Source organism: Nuphar pumila, chromosome 13 (genome assembly GCF_984573655.1).
Source record: "Nuphar pumila chromosome 13, dmNupPumi1.hap1.1, whole genome shotgun sequence".
In the NCBI taxonomy this organism is placed as follows: domain Eukaryota; kingdom Viridiplantae; phylum Streptophyta; class Magnoliopsida; order Nymphaeales; family Nymphaeaceae; genus Nuphar; species Nuphar pumila.
The window spans coordinates 66,673,860-66,691,862 of NC_143261.1; the positions used below are offsets into that span (position 1 = coordinate 66,673,860).

The 18,003-nt window shown below is 39.6% G+C and overlaps 1 protein-coding gene across 1 annotated transcript in view; it reads right to left on the reverse strand.

Moving 5' to 3' along the window:
- Window positions 1-661: 661 nt before the first annotated feature.
- LOC149818568 (uncharacterized) overlaps window positions 662-18,003 on the reverse strand; it is a 45,063-nt gene continuing 27,721 nt past the window's right edge. The window contains exons 10-15 of the mRNA XM_089984021.1: window positions 2,458-2,574; window positions 2,216-2,363; window positions 2,040-2,132; window positions 1,886-1,954; window positions 1,058-1,100; window positions 662-944 (exon numbers count right to left, since the gene is read on the reverse strand). Coding sequence (XP_089840147.1) covers window positions 844-944; window positions 1,058-1,100; window positions 1,886-1,954; window positions 2,040-2,132; window positions 2,216-2,363; window positions 2,458-2,574 — 571 coding nt within the window. The 3' untranslated portion in view covers window positions 662-843. The remainder of the gene's footprint in view (window positions 945-1,057; window positions 1,101-1,885; window positions 1,955-2,039; window positions 2,133-2,215; window positions 2,364-2,457; window positions 2,575-18,003) is intronic.

The following is an 18,003-nucleotide window of genomic DNA, read 5'->3' on the forward strand; positions in this document are numbered from 1 at the left end:
CAAATTGGAAATAAGGCCAAAACAGTGGGCTTAAAATGCTTTTGTGGTTCATACTGAGAGTAATTCAATCATGGCAGTCACCATTGGAAGCTTGTCAATTGATGCCGGTTTGTTATTCAACCTGCTCCTTTATAAGCAAAAAATTGGTGGACTGTGCAATACCGTGATTAACTGAGATCTGTGAATGGGTTCCGTGAGTGGCATCAGTTTAGCGTTTTAGCAGGTTCTTCAAAGTTCAATCTGTCGGACGTACTGCAAATTTTCATGACTCATACTAATATCCAGCATTCACGGGTGATAGTTCAGTGTAGTTTAATGTGGAAAGCCCATAACAGGATGTTTCACTTGTGTTTTTCAGCTCTGTAAAATACTGCTGCTTCGGTTAAAAAACATTTTAGGCATTTAGTCCATCAAATCTTCTTGATTATAATTAAATTTTAGTTGGTTTTGATTTCTCAATTTACCATCATTTTGGAATATTTAAAGTTTAGACTTTTGGGGGTGCTGATCTTGCTCTTTTAAAATAGGGAAAATATATTTTTGGTGCTCTCTCTCTCTCTCTCTCTCTCTCTCTCTCTCTCTCTCTCTCTCTCTCTCTCTCTCACACACACACACACACACACACACACACACACACACACACACACGAACTTCGGCAATGTTGTATCAAGCTCGATCCTTATATGATTTCAAAATGGTGAAATTTATTCAGTTCATATGATGGAAATACGATGGGGAAATAAGAATGGGTGAAGGGCTGAAGCTGAACTTGTGATACTATTTGAATCTGTTCATGAAAAGGTGGAGGAAAACTGGTTAACACCCTGTACGGGCGTTTATTTCCTATAAAATAATTTCCTCCAGTACACTCATATTTAGGGTCTTATGAGGCAGCACGATACAGTTGCCAACCACCACTTCATCCTCCACAGTCACGGACTCCCCTACATTGGAGACAATGATTCAGACTGTCAGCCTCACTGCCAAGCTGATTTATTATCTTGTGCAAATAAACAAACAACTAATCACCATTGCATAAGACGAGATCAGTTTGTACCTAAGATTGTTATTCCAAGTTTTTCATTGTAATCTTCTTCTCCCTGAGAATATTAACCAAGGTCAAGATTTAATTCAAGCAATTTCATGTACTGCAATATATCTTTTAACATGAAAATCAGCAGAGAACACTACAGATCATTGAGAAAGCAACTGGTTTAGCAATCCAAAGGCCCAAAAAAATTAACGTAACGATCACATATAATCAGCTAAGAACTAGTTGTACGAGTTGCAATGATTACAGTGGCTACAGTGGCTTGGTAGACACAGAGATTAAAGGAACATGTATATTGTATTCCAAAGATTAAACAATGGTTACTCAGAAGAAAATGATTAACCAAAACAAATAAAAAAGAGCAATAGCTAGCCAGCCACTCTGAATTAAACCATCACAGTTTTCAGCAGTACACTGACTGCATGCCATGAATCATGGCAATCTGGACATGTCTTAGCTTCATAAAGCACTTAGCTGAAGCATCGTGTCCGACATGACAAGATGATAAACCCAAATACGACACAGCAGGTTGCGTACAGACCAGATCCCTGCGGCCCTGCCTCTTCCACTCTATTCAATGACCTTACTGAATTAACTAATCGAATTTTTACAGCAAACATCTAGAAATTCCTACTTCAAGATCATATGACATGGTCAATTAGGTGGTCTTTAACTAACATGAGTCATTTAATAACTATGGAATATTTTCTGTAACATTACCAGAAGTTAAGGCAGTTTAGATGTCTGGGAGACACAAAAAAGGAAAAAGAGAAGGGAGAAAAGTTGCATAAGTTGGTATTATCGATCAGAGGACAAGGGAAGCTAAAAATTTACCTGAACTCGTGACCATCTTCCTATAGATGACTTCCAACCTACGATGGCATGAATAACCAATGCATGTTCCTGTTGATATAACAAGCATTTACCACATTATGAATTTGTACAAATAGATAATTAATGCACTCTCTGTTACAGCATCAAAGCCAACCTGGACTTCAACATCATCTAGAATGATACAACTGCTAAGTCTTACACCAGCTCCAATACGAGCATTTGCAGATATTGACACATTTGGACCAATCTGTTCATGAAGAAGTCAAGGAAGTCAATACTTAAAGAAAATGCGAGTGATAATGTGAAGACATACAATGTGAAGCTGATCACCTTTGCAGTAGGATGAACTTTTGCAGAAGGATGAATATAAACATTACCAATTATAGTAGCACTTCTAGCACCATCACCACTTGCCAAAAGGTTGGGCCAAGTGTGCCTGAACTGGGAAAGGTACAAACCCGAACATTTAAGGGACATCCTACAAAAAGACATTAGAGTAACTATTTTGATTATGCAGTCAACCAGGTGATGCCACAAACATGACACATAATGGAAATGCATAATCCTCATACCCTGGAGTCTTGATCTGCTCCCAAAAGTCCAACGTCTCATACGTGTACAGCTGCTTCTTTCCAGCTAACGGTGACAGGATATCCTGATCCAACCTCACAAAATATGTTGGAATTGTCCTACATAAAATCCCAAAGATGAGTATTCCAATTGTCCCTTGGTTTCGGGGAAATTCAGTCAACAGAATATATTCATCTTATTTTGCAGAATAACTAAGGCACAGACAAAATGCTAAATACGCACAGAATCTGCTTGAATGATCCCATGCATTCAGATAATATGAGATAATGGTGGCATGTACATGTACAAATGTTAGGAATAAGCCCAATGATATCAAGCAAACAAGTGATTAGGATAATAATTAGCTAAATTACAGCTAAATTTTTTGTTCGACTAGACACTTGAATATCATACAGTATTTGTCTATGAAGGTAAACAACCACTCTGCTTTTGGAAATCATTTAATGGGAAGTGGACATTTAAAATGGTTAAGGCTCTTTGGAGTTGAATTCCAACAATTCTTTTCCCCAGGAAACTACTATGGAAGAGGGCAGCTTTATACCCATCCCTTTTGATCAGATCCAACAGAAAGCATAATGTGTCATCACAGAAGCAGTCCAGCATGACCTCACTGTCATTTGAGTTGTGTAGTAAAATTAAGTGTTGGAGGATTGTCAGAAATCACGCTCCTGTGTGTCCGGTTCAGATTGCAGAAAGGGAGAGAAGAAGCAATGAACAGCACGATTCTCAATAAGAGATCATGCCCTATATTCCTTGTTATATACTTAATACAGATTGGATCGGGTCTGTGATTCTTCAGTCCAGACCCGATATTATCTATCGTGTAAGAGTACAAAGATACGGGTCCAGATCTGGACCGATATGTACATATAGTCTCAATAGTCTCCCTCAAGTTGTGCATGGTTTTGTACCATGGACAACTTGTTCTTCAAAAACCAAAAGTGAATGCTGGTAAGGCCCTTAGTAAACAAATCTGCTACTTGATCAGCCGTGGGAACATAGGCTGGTTCAACTTCTCTATCTTCGATCTTTTGCCGAATGAAGTGTTGATCAATCTCTATATGCTTGGTACGACTTTGATGAATGGAGTTGAAGGCAATTTGTATGGCACTCTGATTATCACAAAAGAGACTGGTGGGCATAATAGATTCTCCGATCTCAGTCAAAAGATGTCTCAGCCATATAGCCTCTGTTGTAGCAGCCTCCATAGATCGGTACTCAACTTCTATATTGAATCGTGCAACTGCACGTTGTTTTCTGCTATCAAGTTTCCGTCAAGAAAAACACAATATCCAGAAACCGATCGCCAGCCCAATCTGCATCTGTGTATACATCCAATCGATGTCGCTCCCCTTTGGACTTGGACCGATGATAAACTAGACCGTCTCCAAGAGTTTCTTTTAAATATCGAAGGATTCTCTTAACAACATTCATATGCTATGTTTGTGGGTCATGCATGAATTGTGACACTTGATTCACTGCATACACAATGTTTGGTCTGGTGAAGGTGAGGTATTGAAACATACCCACGAGACTACGATATTGCCCGGAGTCTTTGTATGATTCTCCACCCTGAGCACTGAGCTTATGATTTAATACACTAGGAGTGGATAGTGGTTTACAATCTATCATGCCTGCCTTATCCAATAAATCCAAGGTATATTTGTGTTGAGTTAATGAAAGAGATCCATTATGTCTATCCACTTCAACTCCCAAGAAATAACGCAAGACTCCCAAATCTTTCATCTTAAATTGTTGACTCAGTAAGGCCTTGGTAGCTTCTATGTGTTCATCGGAGTTTCTAGTACTAATAATATCATCCACATATATAAGAATCAAGGTACGTACCTGATAATCGCAAAAAATAAACAATGAATGATCAAGATGAGAACGAATGAAACCATATCGCTGAACTTCAAGGGAAAAGCTATCAAACCATGAACGAGAAGCCTGCTTTAACCCATAGATGGCTCTATTAATATATATATATATATATATATATATATACATATGTACTTACATGTAAACCGAAATACCCATCAAGGGTATTTCGGTATTTTCACTGTAATAGGCGTCAACCCATTAGGGGCTGACAATCTATTTTTCTTTTTTCTGTTTTTCACTTTTTACTTTTTTAACTTTTGAAGTATTGGGAGCAGCTCCAAAGTAGCTGTTGGAGCTGCTCCCAACAGTTATATTTATGACCGTTCCCAACAACTACTTTGGGTTGCTCCCCATGTGGCTTTGTATTATAAATAGGCCTTCAAGGCCTTGTAGTTTCTCAACTCATTTTCATGAGTAAATATATGCAATAACAAGTCTTTAGACCCTTGTGTGGGTGGATCGATGATTCAATCAAGTATTCTACTTGGTTGAAAGTGTGTTCTTGCATGTGTATTGGATTTTATTCGCTTCATTACATGGTATCAAAGCTTTGGTGTTCCAAAGGGCGTTTGTTAGAAGAAAGATCGTGATCAAGAGGAGGATCGTGGACTTGACAAAATACATCAAAATTTTGATTGTTGCATTGGAAGCGGACCATCTCCAAAAAGTCTTGTATTGCATTCATTTTCTCTCTTTCTCTCCTTCTCTTTTTCTTCTATTTCGCTTTCTCTTGTTGCAAATGGAGAATGAGAGAGAAGTGATAGTCTTCATTCTCATACGCCTAAATGACACCAACTATATGATGTGGGCATCCATAATAAAACATAAAATATGAAAAAATAGGCTTTGGGGGTTGGTTGACGGCACCAAAAAGGAGCCTAAACTTATCCTTACAAAATTGGAGAATGAAAAAGAAGTTGCACTTCAAGGAGAGGAAATAGCTAAAGTCGTTTCCGAATACGAGAAAAGATGGAAGGAATGGAGGATAGGTCATTCTAAAATTATCTGATGGCTCATCAATAGTGTGGACATTCACAAATGTTCTAATTTGGCAAAGTTTGACTTCGCTAGTGATACATGAAAATTATAAAAGCCTCGTTTTTCAAGAAAAAAAATCGAATCCGGGTCGGATCTGACACGGACCCGTTAACCAGAGTTACCAGAAGCGCCTCTATAGTAAGGGAAGCTCACTTCCCCGATATGCGCTTCGGAAGTGTGAAACGTCGCGCTTCCGAAATGCGTGGGGAAGTGTCCCCCTTTTTGGGAAGTGTGTTTCCCATAAAAGGGAAGCGCATTTCCTATAAAAGGAAAATGCGCTTCCCAAAAAAGGAAGAACGCACTTCTCATTTATGGGAAGCACGCTTCCCCCTCGCTTCCCTCTTTTTCCATTTTATTTTTTTTCCTTTTTTCGCTTCCCCCTCGCTTCCTAGGTCGCTTCCGGTTCGCTTCCTAGGTCACTTCCAGTTCACTTTCGAGACGGTTCTTGACTCGCTTCTAAGTAGTCTCACGCTTCCCGCTTCCTAAATTTTTGAAAGTGCCTCGCTTCCCGCTCTCACTTCCCGTATCGCTTCTCGCTCCCGCTTCCTCGACTGGCAACCATGCCGTTAACCTGCTAGGGTTATAAACAGAGGGCGAGGCGAGGTTTTTCTTTTCTCTTAAAACCCTTTCCCCACCCCGCAGCCACGATCCCCTGTTTTCCTTCTTCTGAAAAAAAAAGGAAAACCCCTTTGGGGTTTCCCGATTCATGCCCTTCCCCATGTTTTTAAGAGAACACAGGGGAGAGGCCTCTCTTAACGAAAGGCCTCCCCTCTCCCTGCGCTCCTCCTCTCTCGCCTCCCTCTCGGCTCCGCCCTCAACACGTGGGACGTCGGTCGATGACAAGACCAACTCCCTGCATGCGACCGCAACCCCAGTGCCGCTCCCTCTCTGCTGCTCGTGTTTCGGCACTCGACATCGACGACCACACAAACACCCTTTCTGTCGCTCGCTCCCCTCGGTGTTTTCCCTCCTCCACCGCAGCCCTTCCCTTGCAAGTTTTGGCGACGATGACCCTCCTACTTCTCTCACAAGTAACCCCTACCTCTCATCTTCTCCCTCTTCGTTCTTCGGCAGTTCGGCAGGGGCGATTCCCCACTGCCGCCTGTCTCTTTTCGGCAGGGTCACCCCTGCCATATGTCCCTTGTCGGCAGGGGATTTTGCCCCCTGCCTTTTTCCCCCTACGATAGGCAGGCAGGTCGAAGCCTTGCCTACCCTCACTCTGTCAGGCAGGGGCTTCGGCCCTTGCCGCTCGTTTTTCCGGCAGCCAGGCAAGGGCAATGCCCCTGCCCTTTGTGTCTTTTCCGTCTGGAAAGGGCAAGGCTCCTGCTGCCTTTGGCTTTGCCCACAAGGGTGATGCCCCTACCCCCTCTTTTCCCTCGGCAGACAGGGGTTCGCCCCTTGTCTCTGCCCTTTTTCCCCCTTTTTCAGATGTGTCAGGCAAGGGTTTTGCCCCTGCCTCCTCGTAGTTGCTCAGGCACGGGCGAGGCCCCTGTTGAAAAAGGTGCAAACGTGTCACTAGGATCCGACCCGATCCATGCCAATCCATGTAAAGATTATGTACAGTCTGGATACATTAGGACCCGAGCCATGTAACCTTCCTTTTTAATCGGGTCTGGATACACCGAACCCGGATCCACACATTTGTAATGTAAAATTATAAATGCACAGTTTTAGGTCACGATTTCTATTCAGCCGGAGTCATCTCTTTGGATTCCCTTCTTCGTCTCTCTCTCTCTCTCTCTCTCTCTCTCAATACAGGTACAGGTGAAAATCTAACATGGTATCAAAGTAGAGAACAATCTAAAGGCCAAAAAAAGATTCTGGCAGGGGCAACAATAAAAAATTTGACATTTTTCGTTCCTCCCTTTGCTCCCTTCTGTTCTTCTTCATTTCTTTCCTTCTTTACTCGTTCCCTTTTGTCTCCTCTTTTTGAAATCTCTTGTGTACTCACACCTCCCGTGGGTTTTACTTTTTTTGTGAATCTGTGATTCATGTGAACCCTATTCACGTGAACCCAGATCATGGATAAAAGGTGACAGTATTTCACGTGAATCGATTCACGTGAAACACCAATTTTTTTTTTATATATATTAATTGCTTGATCTTCCTTTGCCCTATCTTCTCCAAATCTACATATTCGAATACTACAGTGTTTCTCATGATTCCTTCATGTTATGCTGTGCAATTCACTTCATGATTATCCATTTCTATACTTGTCAAAAAAAAGGGGAGGTATATTTAACGTGTGAAGGTATTTTTCATCATGTCAGACTCAGTTTTTGGGGTATATAGAAAAAGCTTCAGTCTCTTTATTCTTTGAATCTGACAGCCTGTGACCCTCTGTTTCTCAAAAAAAAAAGGAAGAGGGTTGAACATTTCGTAGATACTCTTGTTGATTCTCAGTCTGAATGGATTCTTATCACTCTCAATCAAATCTTTCTTCAAGTTTTCTCAACCAGCTCGTTTCTGAAAAGTTGAATACCTCAAATTTCTTGATTTGGAAGAGATAAATTATTCCTTTTATAAGGAGTCAAGGTCTCTTAGGTCACCTGGATGAAACCACTCCAGTCTCACCAAAATTTGTCCCGAGAGAAGAGAAAGATGATCAAGGGGCGAGTTTGATCGTGTATGTGAAAAATGTTGAATTCCTCGATTGGGAAAGAAAAGATCAATCAGTTGTTGCCTACATCACCTCAACCCTGTCTCAAGAGGTCCTTGTTGCCATTCCTGACAATTGTACAACACTACAACTCTAGGAGCGACTGGTTCAAACGTATTCGCAGATTTCTCAAGAAAGGGTGGTTTTTCTAAAAAAAGAATTTTAGTTGCTAAGAAAAGATTTCATGACATCATGGAATATTTGAACAAGATAAAGATCATCACAGATCAACTTGCAGTTATAGGATGTGTCGTTAGTGACAATGACATGGTGCAACAAACTCTGAGTGGATTGAGGTCTGACTACAATATGATAGTCACTTCACTTTTGTGCCTTCCTGTTCTTCCTACCTTTGATGAGCTACGAGCCAAATTGATCCAGTATGAAATGACTCTAAAGGGATTCTCTGAAGAAACTCACAATCACTCAAATTCTTAAGTTTTTGCCACAGGAGTGACTTATGGTAGAGAACGGGGACGAGAAAGACAAGGGCGAAATGAACATGGAGGGCGTGGTCTGCTTCCCACTCCAAACACGTTAGCTCATGCGCAGGGACCAAGATCCATCCCTACTTGCTTCCTTTGTAACAAAAAGGAGCATATCAAGGCGAATTGTTGGCATAATCCAGAGAATAAAGGAAAGGGTCCACACACAGAAACCAAAAGAAAGTTCACAAATACCATAAACAATGAAGAGATTAAAGATTTGCTGATATCTGCCTTGTCAGAGTTGAAATTAAAGCAGAGTGATGAAGATACTTGGTTTGTCGACTCAAAGGCAGCAACTCATGTGACAGGTAATGCAGGTAAAATTTTTAACCCTATTCCTTATTTTGGAAAAAGTAAGATTATCACTGGAGATGGATCCCACCATCCTGTTTCTCATGTTGGAAAAATTGTCATTCCCATGTCATATTCCACTCTTACTCTTTCTGACGTTTTTCATGCTCCTGACATCAAGAAAAATATTGTTTATGTTTCCAAACTTATTGATGATAATAATGCTTCAATTGAATTCACTCTCTTCTCTATGCAGGTCAAGGACCTACGCACGAGGGAAACATTCGTTGAAGGAAAGAGACGAGGCAATATGTATGTCTTTGAAGAAGCTCCATGTCATGTTGTCCGCCCTGTTCATCTAAATTTGAAGCCTTCATTAGAGTCATGTTCATCCTCTTTTGCTAATGTTTTTAGTATTTCTGAATGTAATAAGTCATTCTTATGGCATAGTCGATTAGGACATTGTGGGAGTCATTTTATTGAAAAACTTGTCTCTAATAATCTCATTCCAAAAGAAAGTCTCAATTGGGATGAGAGCAGTCATAAGTGTTCTAAGAGATCTTCAAAACCTTTTGAGATAATTTGTTCTGATGTATGGGGACCCACCCCGATTGCCTCTGGATCTGAGAGCAGATACTATTTAATCTTTGTTGATAACTATTCTCGATACACTTGGATATATTTCATAAAACATAAATCGAAAGTCTTCTCTTTGTTTCAAAATTTTCTTTCCTTGGTCAAAAATCAATTTTTTGAGTCCATTCAATTTTTTCAATGTGATGGAGGTGGGGAATTCTCATCCCGTGAATTTATTTCTTTTCTCCGAAATAACGGAATAGGAAGAAGGGTGTCTTGCCCTCACACTCCTCAACAAAATGGGATTGCTGAACGAAAACATAGGCATATTGTTGAAAGTGCCATGAGTATGCTTCATGACAATAATCTTCCCGTCAACCTATGGATAGAAGCTTTCCATTCTGCCGTACATGTGATAAATAGACTGCCTATGGTTGTTCTGAAAAATAAGTCTCCTTATCATTGTCTTTTTGGAGCTCATCCTAGTTATCATGATCTGCGTGTTTTTAGATGTGTTATGTGCATATTGATCAGTCCCTGAGGAACAAGTTTCAGGACAAGGCCCAAAAGTGTAGATTTGTGGGATATGCAGATGACTACAAAGGATATAGGTGTTATGATCTCACCAACAAACGCATCAGAATCTCAAGAAATGTTGTCTTTGATGAACAAAATTTTGATCACGGAGCTGACGCAACGAATATGTCAACTGAAGTTTACTATCCTTAACTGAGTTCAGAACTTTTTGCTGGCTCCAATGAAGCATGTTCCTCAGATTGCGTGCAGCGAGAAGAGATGTTTGAGAACATTGGAACGTCGAGATCACAGAATGCAGAGGAAGTACCGAGAATATACAAAGGCATTGTCTATTCTAGACGGAGACCGACAACATCAAGCCATTCAAATCATGTCTCAGTCACCAATCCTACTCCTCATACTCTTGAAGTCAGAAAATCAAACCGCATACGACATCCCATTGACAGGTGGGTTAGCTATAACAACTTCTCCTTGGACCTTCAACTCTTTTTAACTGCCCTCAATAAGGAAGATAAGCACATTATGTACTATCAGGCAGCCACTTCTACCAAATGGGTAGAAGCCATGAATGATGAAATGCAAGCCTTGCATGAATGTGGAACCTGGAAAGTTGTTCCCAAACCACCTGACAAAAATGTTGTCGGATGTAAATGGGTCTACAAAATAAAGTACAAGCCAGATGGAACCATTGAACGATATAAGGCAAGGCTTGTGGCAAAAGGATTCACTCAAGAAGCAGGGCAAGATTATGATGAGACCTTTAGTCCGGTTGTAAGAATGGGAACAATTCGAATTATTATTTCTCTGGCTGTTGAACATGGATGGAAGTTGAGTTAGCTTGATGTGAAAAATGCATTCTTGCATGGGGATTTGAAAGAGGAAGTATACATGGAGCAACCCCCTGGATATCAAGAACAAAATTGTAAAACCCATGTGTGCAGGTTAAAAAGAGCTATCTATGGTATGAAGCAAGCATCTCGCTCTTGGTTTGATAGCTTCTCGCTAGAGATTCAGAAACAATGATTTTCACGTTCCATGCTGGACCACTCATTATTTATTTTAAAAAGTCAGATTGTGACCACTCTATTATTAATTTATGTCGATTATATTATCATCACAGAAAACTCTGCGGCCCACATCCAAGAAGTAAAAGACTTACTAGGTCAGAGGTTCAAAATGAAAGATCTTGGAGTTCTACGTTATTTTCTTGGTGTAGAAGTTGATAACTAGGCTCATGGCTTGACACTCACTCAACACAAGTACACCGTAGATGTTCTCAACAAGGCAGGCATGAAAGACTGCAAACCTTTAGGAACTCAGATTGTGCTTCATCAAAAACTTAGCGCTCATGACGGAGATTTGTGTGATGACCCCACCAAGTATCGAAGCATAATAGGAATGTTACAATACCTCACATTCACTAGACCTGATATTGTTTATTCAGTCAATCAAGTGTCTCAATTTATGCATGCGCCATGTACTGGACATATGAAAGCGGTCAAGAGGATCCTTAGATATCTGAAAGGGACTATTGGGGATGGATTGATATATTCACCACAGTCATATGGCAAAAATGAGCACGAACTTACTGTATATTGTGATGCAGACTGGGCAGGAGATCCTGATAAACGATGATCTACATCAGGATATTGTGTCTTCATTGGAAGAAATTTAGTCTCTTGGAGCAGTAGAAAACAAAAGGCTATCGCTAGATCAAGCACTGAGGCTGAGTATAGATCCATGGTTGCTGCTACTGCCGAAGCCACATGGATCAGGCATCTACTAACTAAAGTAGGAGAAAAGATCTCCCACACTACCTTGCTATGTGACAACCAAAGTGCTATCAACATGTCATTCAATCCAGTATATCACAGTCGTACTAAGCACATTGAGATCGACCAACACTTTGTGAGACAGAAGGTTGAAGAAAAAGAGATTGAGCCTGAGTTCGTCAGTACTAAAAAACAAGTTGCAGACATATTTACCAAAGGGTTAACAAAGAATCGTTTTTGGATGCTTAAAGGCAAGTTATTCATGGTCCAAAACCATGATCAACTTGAGGGGGGGTGAAAAAGGTGCAAAAGTGTCACTAGGATCCGACCCGATCCATGTAAAGATTATGTACAGTCTGGATACATTAGGACCCGAGCCATGTAACCTTCCTTTTTAATCGGGTCTGGATACACCAGACCCGAATCCACACCTTTGTAATGTAAAATTATAAATGCACAGTTTTAGGTCACGATTTCTATTCAGAAATCGTGACAGCCACAGTCATCTCTTTGGATTCCCTTCTCTCTCTCTCTCTCTCTCCCTCTCAATACAGGTACAGGTGAAAATCTAACACCTGCTGCCTTTAAGTTTCTGGTCCCCTACCCCTGTTTCTTTTGCAGGTCGGACAGTGGGCAGAGGTTGCACCGTTGTCCCTTCTTCTTTTTTCATTTTTTCGTACTGACATGTTGTACCTTCACAGATTTCGCAACGGAGCACGCTCGTGCCTTGCCACCTTAGCCCGACCTCACTTACGCTCGCCCCCGCGTCGATTTTGAGGTACGGGTTTCCCTTTTGATCTCGAGTGAGAAAAGGAGCACAGATGTGTTTCTCATGCAATAGTTAATGGATCCAATGTAAGAGATAAAACATCATCACCAAAACTGGTAGATTAGCTAATGGATCCAATTAACAAGTCATCACTGGGATACATTCATTTCAGTCATATAATGCATTTTAAGGAAATGAGACAAACTAGGTGGAAAAGATTGAAAATTGTATAAAATTTGAAAATAGTGTTCCTTTGCGACTTCAACTTCTTGGTATCTTTTGCTTGACAGAATATTCTTCAAGAGCTTCAAGATTTCCCCAGTAATGTAGTTCTAGTGCTATGCTAATCTTTGAATATTGTTTTAAAAAAGTTATTTTGGTTTGTTATACATGGTAGACCTTTTGGCACAGACAAGATGGCCCAAGAACAAAGCATCTCCATCCTGGAGTATGGCATAACACATGTATGAAGTATGTAGTATGGTCAAATACCTATAGTTAGCAGCTAAAACAAATTAAGATATAGCTTCAAATGTTGACATAGTGCTTTCAAATATGTTATACAAATTTTGGCCATGGACTACATTTGTAATTTTTATGCCGAATATAAAAAGATTGGCTTGTTGGTTGTCACATGGATATGGCTGCGGATACGGGGTACAACAATTTCTATGAAATTTCCAATACTTGTATATGAAGGGATATGGAAGGATAGTCAAAATAGAATAATAGAGTGTCTGTGTGACATAACTTGTGGGATAGTTATGTAGGTTGTAGTGTGACAATCTTTTATGGTTCTTTTTGCCTTTTGATCACTATCTTGCTCGGGTGTTGATTTTGTTTTTAGGAAGCCAAATTTCAGAATGCCTCCCTTCTTAATTACCTCTGATAAGCAGATAATATGCTATGTTATTCTTCAGCAGTGATTATCATGAGCCTGGCTATGAATTGCCAGAGATTGTAAACTTCATAGCTGAAAATATGGCTATGGATTTGCAACTATATTTTTTATATAGATATCTTCATAGCTGAAGATATAGAGGGCGTATCATAGAAAAAAAATTTATTGTTAGGGTCTTTAGTCTTTATCATTTTCTTAGACAGGTGCTCCTTTCACTATCAGGAAATTTGGCCCCTACTTGTTCATGTTGACCCTGTGCAATGGATCCTAAATTGGCTTATTGTGAAGAACAAAAAGCCTTGGACTGTCTGGGTGCTTTTCTATCAACTGAAGAGGTAATTATTGTGCAACTCCATCATGGAGCTTTGACCTTGATCCACATGTTCAGCACCTGTTGGACAAGCAACCAAAGTAGTATCACTGAGTGAGACCTGGGCAGTATATATATATATATATATATATATATATATATATATATATATATATATATATATAAAAGAGGAACCTGTGTATGGGCTGTCAGGCCCAGCCAACAGGGTCGGCTGGGCTGACTTGGCTAGCCTGGCCTGGCAGGCACTCCGGCCCGAGGCTGACCAAACCTGACCCAGCTAACTAAGGTCAGCTGGGCCTGATTTGGAGCCCCAGCCGACTGGGTCGCCTGGGTGCAAATCTCTTTAAAATATATATATTGAGGGTGCTGAATCTTTGTGTTGCTTACAAAAACAAATCTTGTATTTTGTGCTGCCTTTGCATATCTCTAGATTTTTGCCATTGTAAAGGCTTCAACAATGTGCATGCTAGAACAGATTTTTCACATGCCTGCGATTAACTATTTATGTGTGACCAATGTCAAATGTAATGTCAACTACATGAGAATTTTGTGAGAATGCGTAAAATCTGAAAGTTTAGATTTATGTTGCACAAGGGGGCATATGTTTAAAGAGATCCATGAATGTAAACTTGCGTGTGACATAAGTATGGTGGACTTAATCTGATGGATGGAGTTCTTATGTTTTAGTCTATGTCACATGGGTGCGGGTGCGGGTGCGGGTGCGGGGGCGGGGGTGCGGCACTTTCAAAAAACCTAGGTGTGGGGGTGCGGCAAAAATATAAAAAATTATATATATATATATAAAGTCCAAAAGTTGGACATAAATGACCCTAGGTGCATTGACTGCACCCAGGGTCAGGTTGACCGCATCGGGTGTGGGTGCGGGTGCAACACGGGTGCGGCATCTAGTTGGAGAATCCCTGTGACATATAGGACAAAAAAATTTTCTTGGCAACTTTTTTCTTTAAGTCCAAAAATTGGACCAAAATGACCCTGAGTGCGTTGACCGTACCTAGGGTCAGGTTGACTGCACCCGGTGCCACACCCACACTCGCACCCGCGTTGCGTTGACATGGGTGCGGCACCCTGCTAGTCGAATCCCTGTGACAGGTTTTAGTTTGATTTTAGCATGTTTGATATGAATGCATGCATCTTAACATGTTATTGCAAAGTTTGTTTTGGTACAGGTACATACATGATATGAATGTGTAAACCGGGTTATGTTCATGTGTGTGGATGTTAATACATGTTATGAATGAAAAGTTTTATGTGTCTACATTTATGGGACATGTTTATTTATCGTGTATGTATGGATTGGTTTCAAGTGCATGTGCATACACGAAATCGATGTGTGTTTAGCATGTACAATCCTGCATAAATGTTCTCATGTACTTATGAATCATGAATAAATGCATGTGTGTTAAGTAATTACATGAAGGTGAATACAAGCATATGATTGTGGTAGCTCATGCACATTGTTAAATTGGTATGAATGGATGTGCATTTGGAATCATGTTGGTATCATTGTATATTGTTATGATTTTTGCATACGATGCATCAATGTTCGAAATGAATCATCATAGGCCTTGTGGGCCTCGAGCTTTGGTTTGCGCTTCCTTCATGTATTTTAAATGCATCGCAAATCACATTTATTTTTATTGCACTATAATGCACTGTTCTATGTGTTTCCACAGGCGAGAGTCCCATGATAGTTCTCGCAGGTGTAGATGCGAGCTTTTGACTTTGCTTTTGCATGCTGAATTGCAAAACTCAATAATTAGCTTTTAATAAAAAGATAATGAATAAGAATAGTGTAATATACGTTCTAGGATCTCCCATCGGAAAAATGAGAATCTTAGAGATTTGGTTTTGGGGGACCACGAGGATAAAAAAACTCTGTGTGCTTTACTTTGACCCCTGAACCTGATATTAAGGTTTTTTCTCCTGGTCACGGTTTTAGGGAGAGTTCGTCACTTGACCTAGAGGTGGTGTGTTCGACACAACTGTTGTTTTGGTATACCAAGAAAGTGGCACTTGTGGGCGTAAAAGGTCCTTAGTGTCCCGACATTAAATGTGGAGGTCTAATGTTCCGAAGGTAATTCGGTCGAGCGCTAAGTTTGAAACCTAGTAAATAAAATACAACTTGTGTGCTAAGCTACCCTGTAATCCTAACTTGACCTCGAGAAATGTTACATGTTTGGTGTATCCGCGGGCAATGGTAATTAAAAAGAGAAACTTAAATTGTGTGCATTTAATACGGTATGCATATGGAAAGAAAAACTTTAATGAAAGATAATAAAGTATTCATACATTGCACATAAATCATGCATAATCATGTTATGCATTAGAACATGCATATTTTACTTGTTCTCTTAATTGTTAAATATTGATGAATGCATATTATTGTTCCCTAATACATGTCATATGGTTGTGTTGCTTAAATAGTGATTCTTGTTATTGCTTATATATTCATTCATGCTTAATAAATGTTCTCTGTTGCATGAATGCTTAATTGAATTATGTAATTATCATAATTGCATTCCTCTAAATTATTGTATGGAATCTTATTTGTATTCTTTATGCTCATTTATTTCATTAGAGGTATTCGTACGCAGAATTCTTCGAATTTCTGACATCATCTATTTGTGGTTTTTCGCAACCGCAGGAGACCAGTGAAGCGACTAGCTTTTGGTAGAGCTACGAGTGTCACACTTTTGCTGAACAGTTCACAGAGGGACAACGTGGCTTGGTCTTTTTCTTTATTTACTTTTATGTATTTAAAATAACTCTGATATGTCTTTTGCAATTATTCTTAGACACTCTTTCTTTCATGATTAATAAATAATGAGTTGCTATGGGTTGAGATGACAAGTGTAAGCTCTATTGTGGTGGTTGTTTTATCCAATTGAGAGTGGAACTGGGACTGGGAATGTTTCTGCAATGATTTAAAAAAAAATATGTATTTTCAAGGGGTATGAGTTGGGGTCGTTACAAAAATACCTTAAAGACATGTATAGTCTTAAAGATATTGCGTATATTTGTAATGTCCAAAATAAAGTGAGGACAATGACTCAAGGGGACATGAGCATAAGAGAGTAGTACAATGCACTCTCTCTCCTTTGGGATGAATTGACTCTTCTTGAGCCAAAGTGGCATTGCCCACAAGATGTTGAGCTCCACGAAAATCAAAGCAAAGCAAAGCATTTTTATCAATTTATAAATGGGCTTAGGCTTGAATTTGAAGGAACTAAATTAGCTCTTCTTCATAGAGGAGGGGTTCCTTTCATAGTTGAGACACTTGAAGAATTAACTATGAAAGAAAATAGATTGAAAAGACCGTCCACTTCTAAGAAATGAAGAATCCGTACTTGCTATGTCAAAGCCCGAAAATCATACGAAGAGTTATAAACCACCTCATTTTGTAAGAAATGAGAATGGTAGAAACCCCAACAACTATGAAAAGAGGGGTAATCATAATTCAAAAAAAAGTGAATAAATTATTTGCCATCATTGCTATGAATCAGGACATATCAAACCTTTTTGTCCCAAAAGAAAAGAGGATTATAAAGAAGACAAAAGAGTGACTTCGGTTGAAAGGAGTGAAGTTGACGACTCAAAATGCATTGGTTCGCTCTCCTTAGCTCAATTAATGGAGACGTTGCAACCTATACTTAAATCTCAATCTACTTATTCGGGAGCGACCATATCGACAAGTGACAACCATGGTAAGACCCCTTTGATCCTAGACTTCGGTGCTTCATTTCATATGACCCCTAATGAGTCTATATTGACCGAATACAAGTTTAACTCAAATGATTCTTGTGTTTCTACGGCCTATAACACATCTTTGAAAATCAAAAGTTTTTGTATTTATTAAAAAACACCTATCTTTCACATACCAAATATTAGAGTAGTACCAAAATTGAACTTAAACCTCTTATCCGTTTCTCAAATTACGGACTATTGTTACAAAATAGTTTTTTCATCTAATGATTGTCTAATATAGGATCTCTAGTCCGGAAAGTCGATTGGACAAGGCCATAGAAGAGGAGACCTCTATGTTATGGGCAATCTTGAATTGTCAAAACAACTTTTTTGTAATTTTGTGAAAAAGAAAGATATAGAAATTTGGCACAAAAGACAAGGACATCCTAGTGTGGCCAAATTACAATTGTTTTCATTTCTTTCAAATTGTAAAAGGAAAATTTTTGTCTGTGAAGATTGTATTCTTGACAAAATGAAATCTTTACCTTTTGGAACAAGACATCTTATAACTAAGAA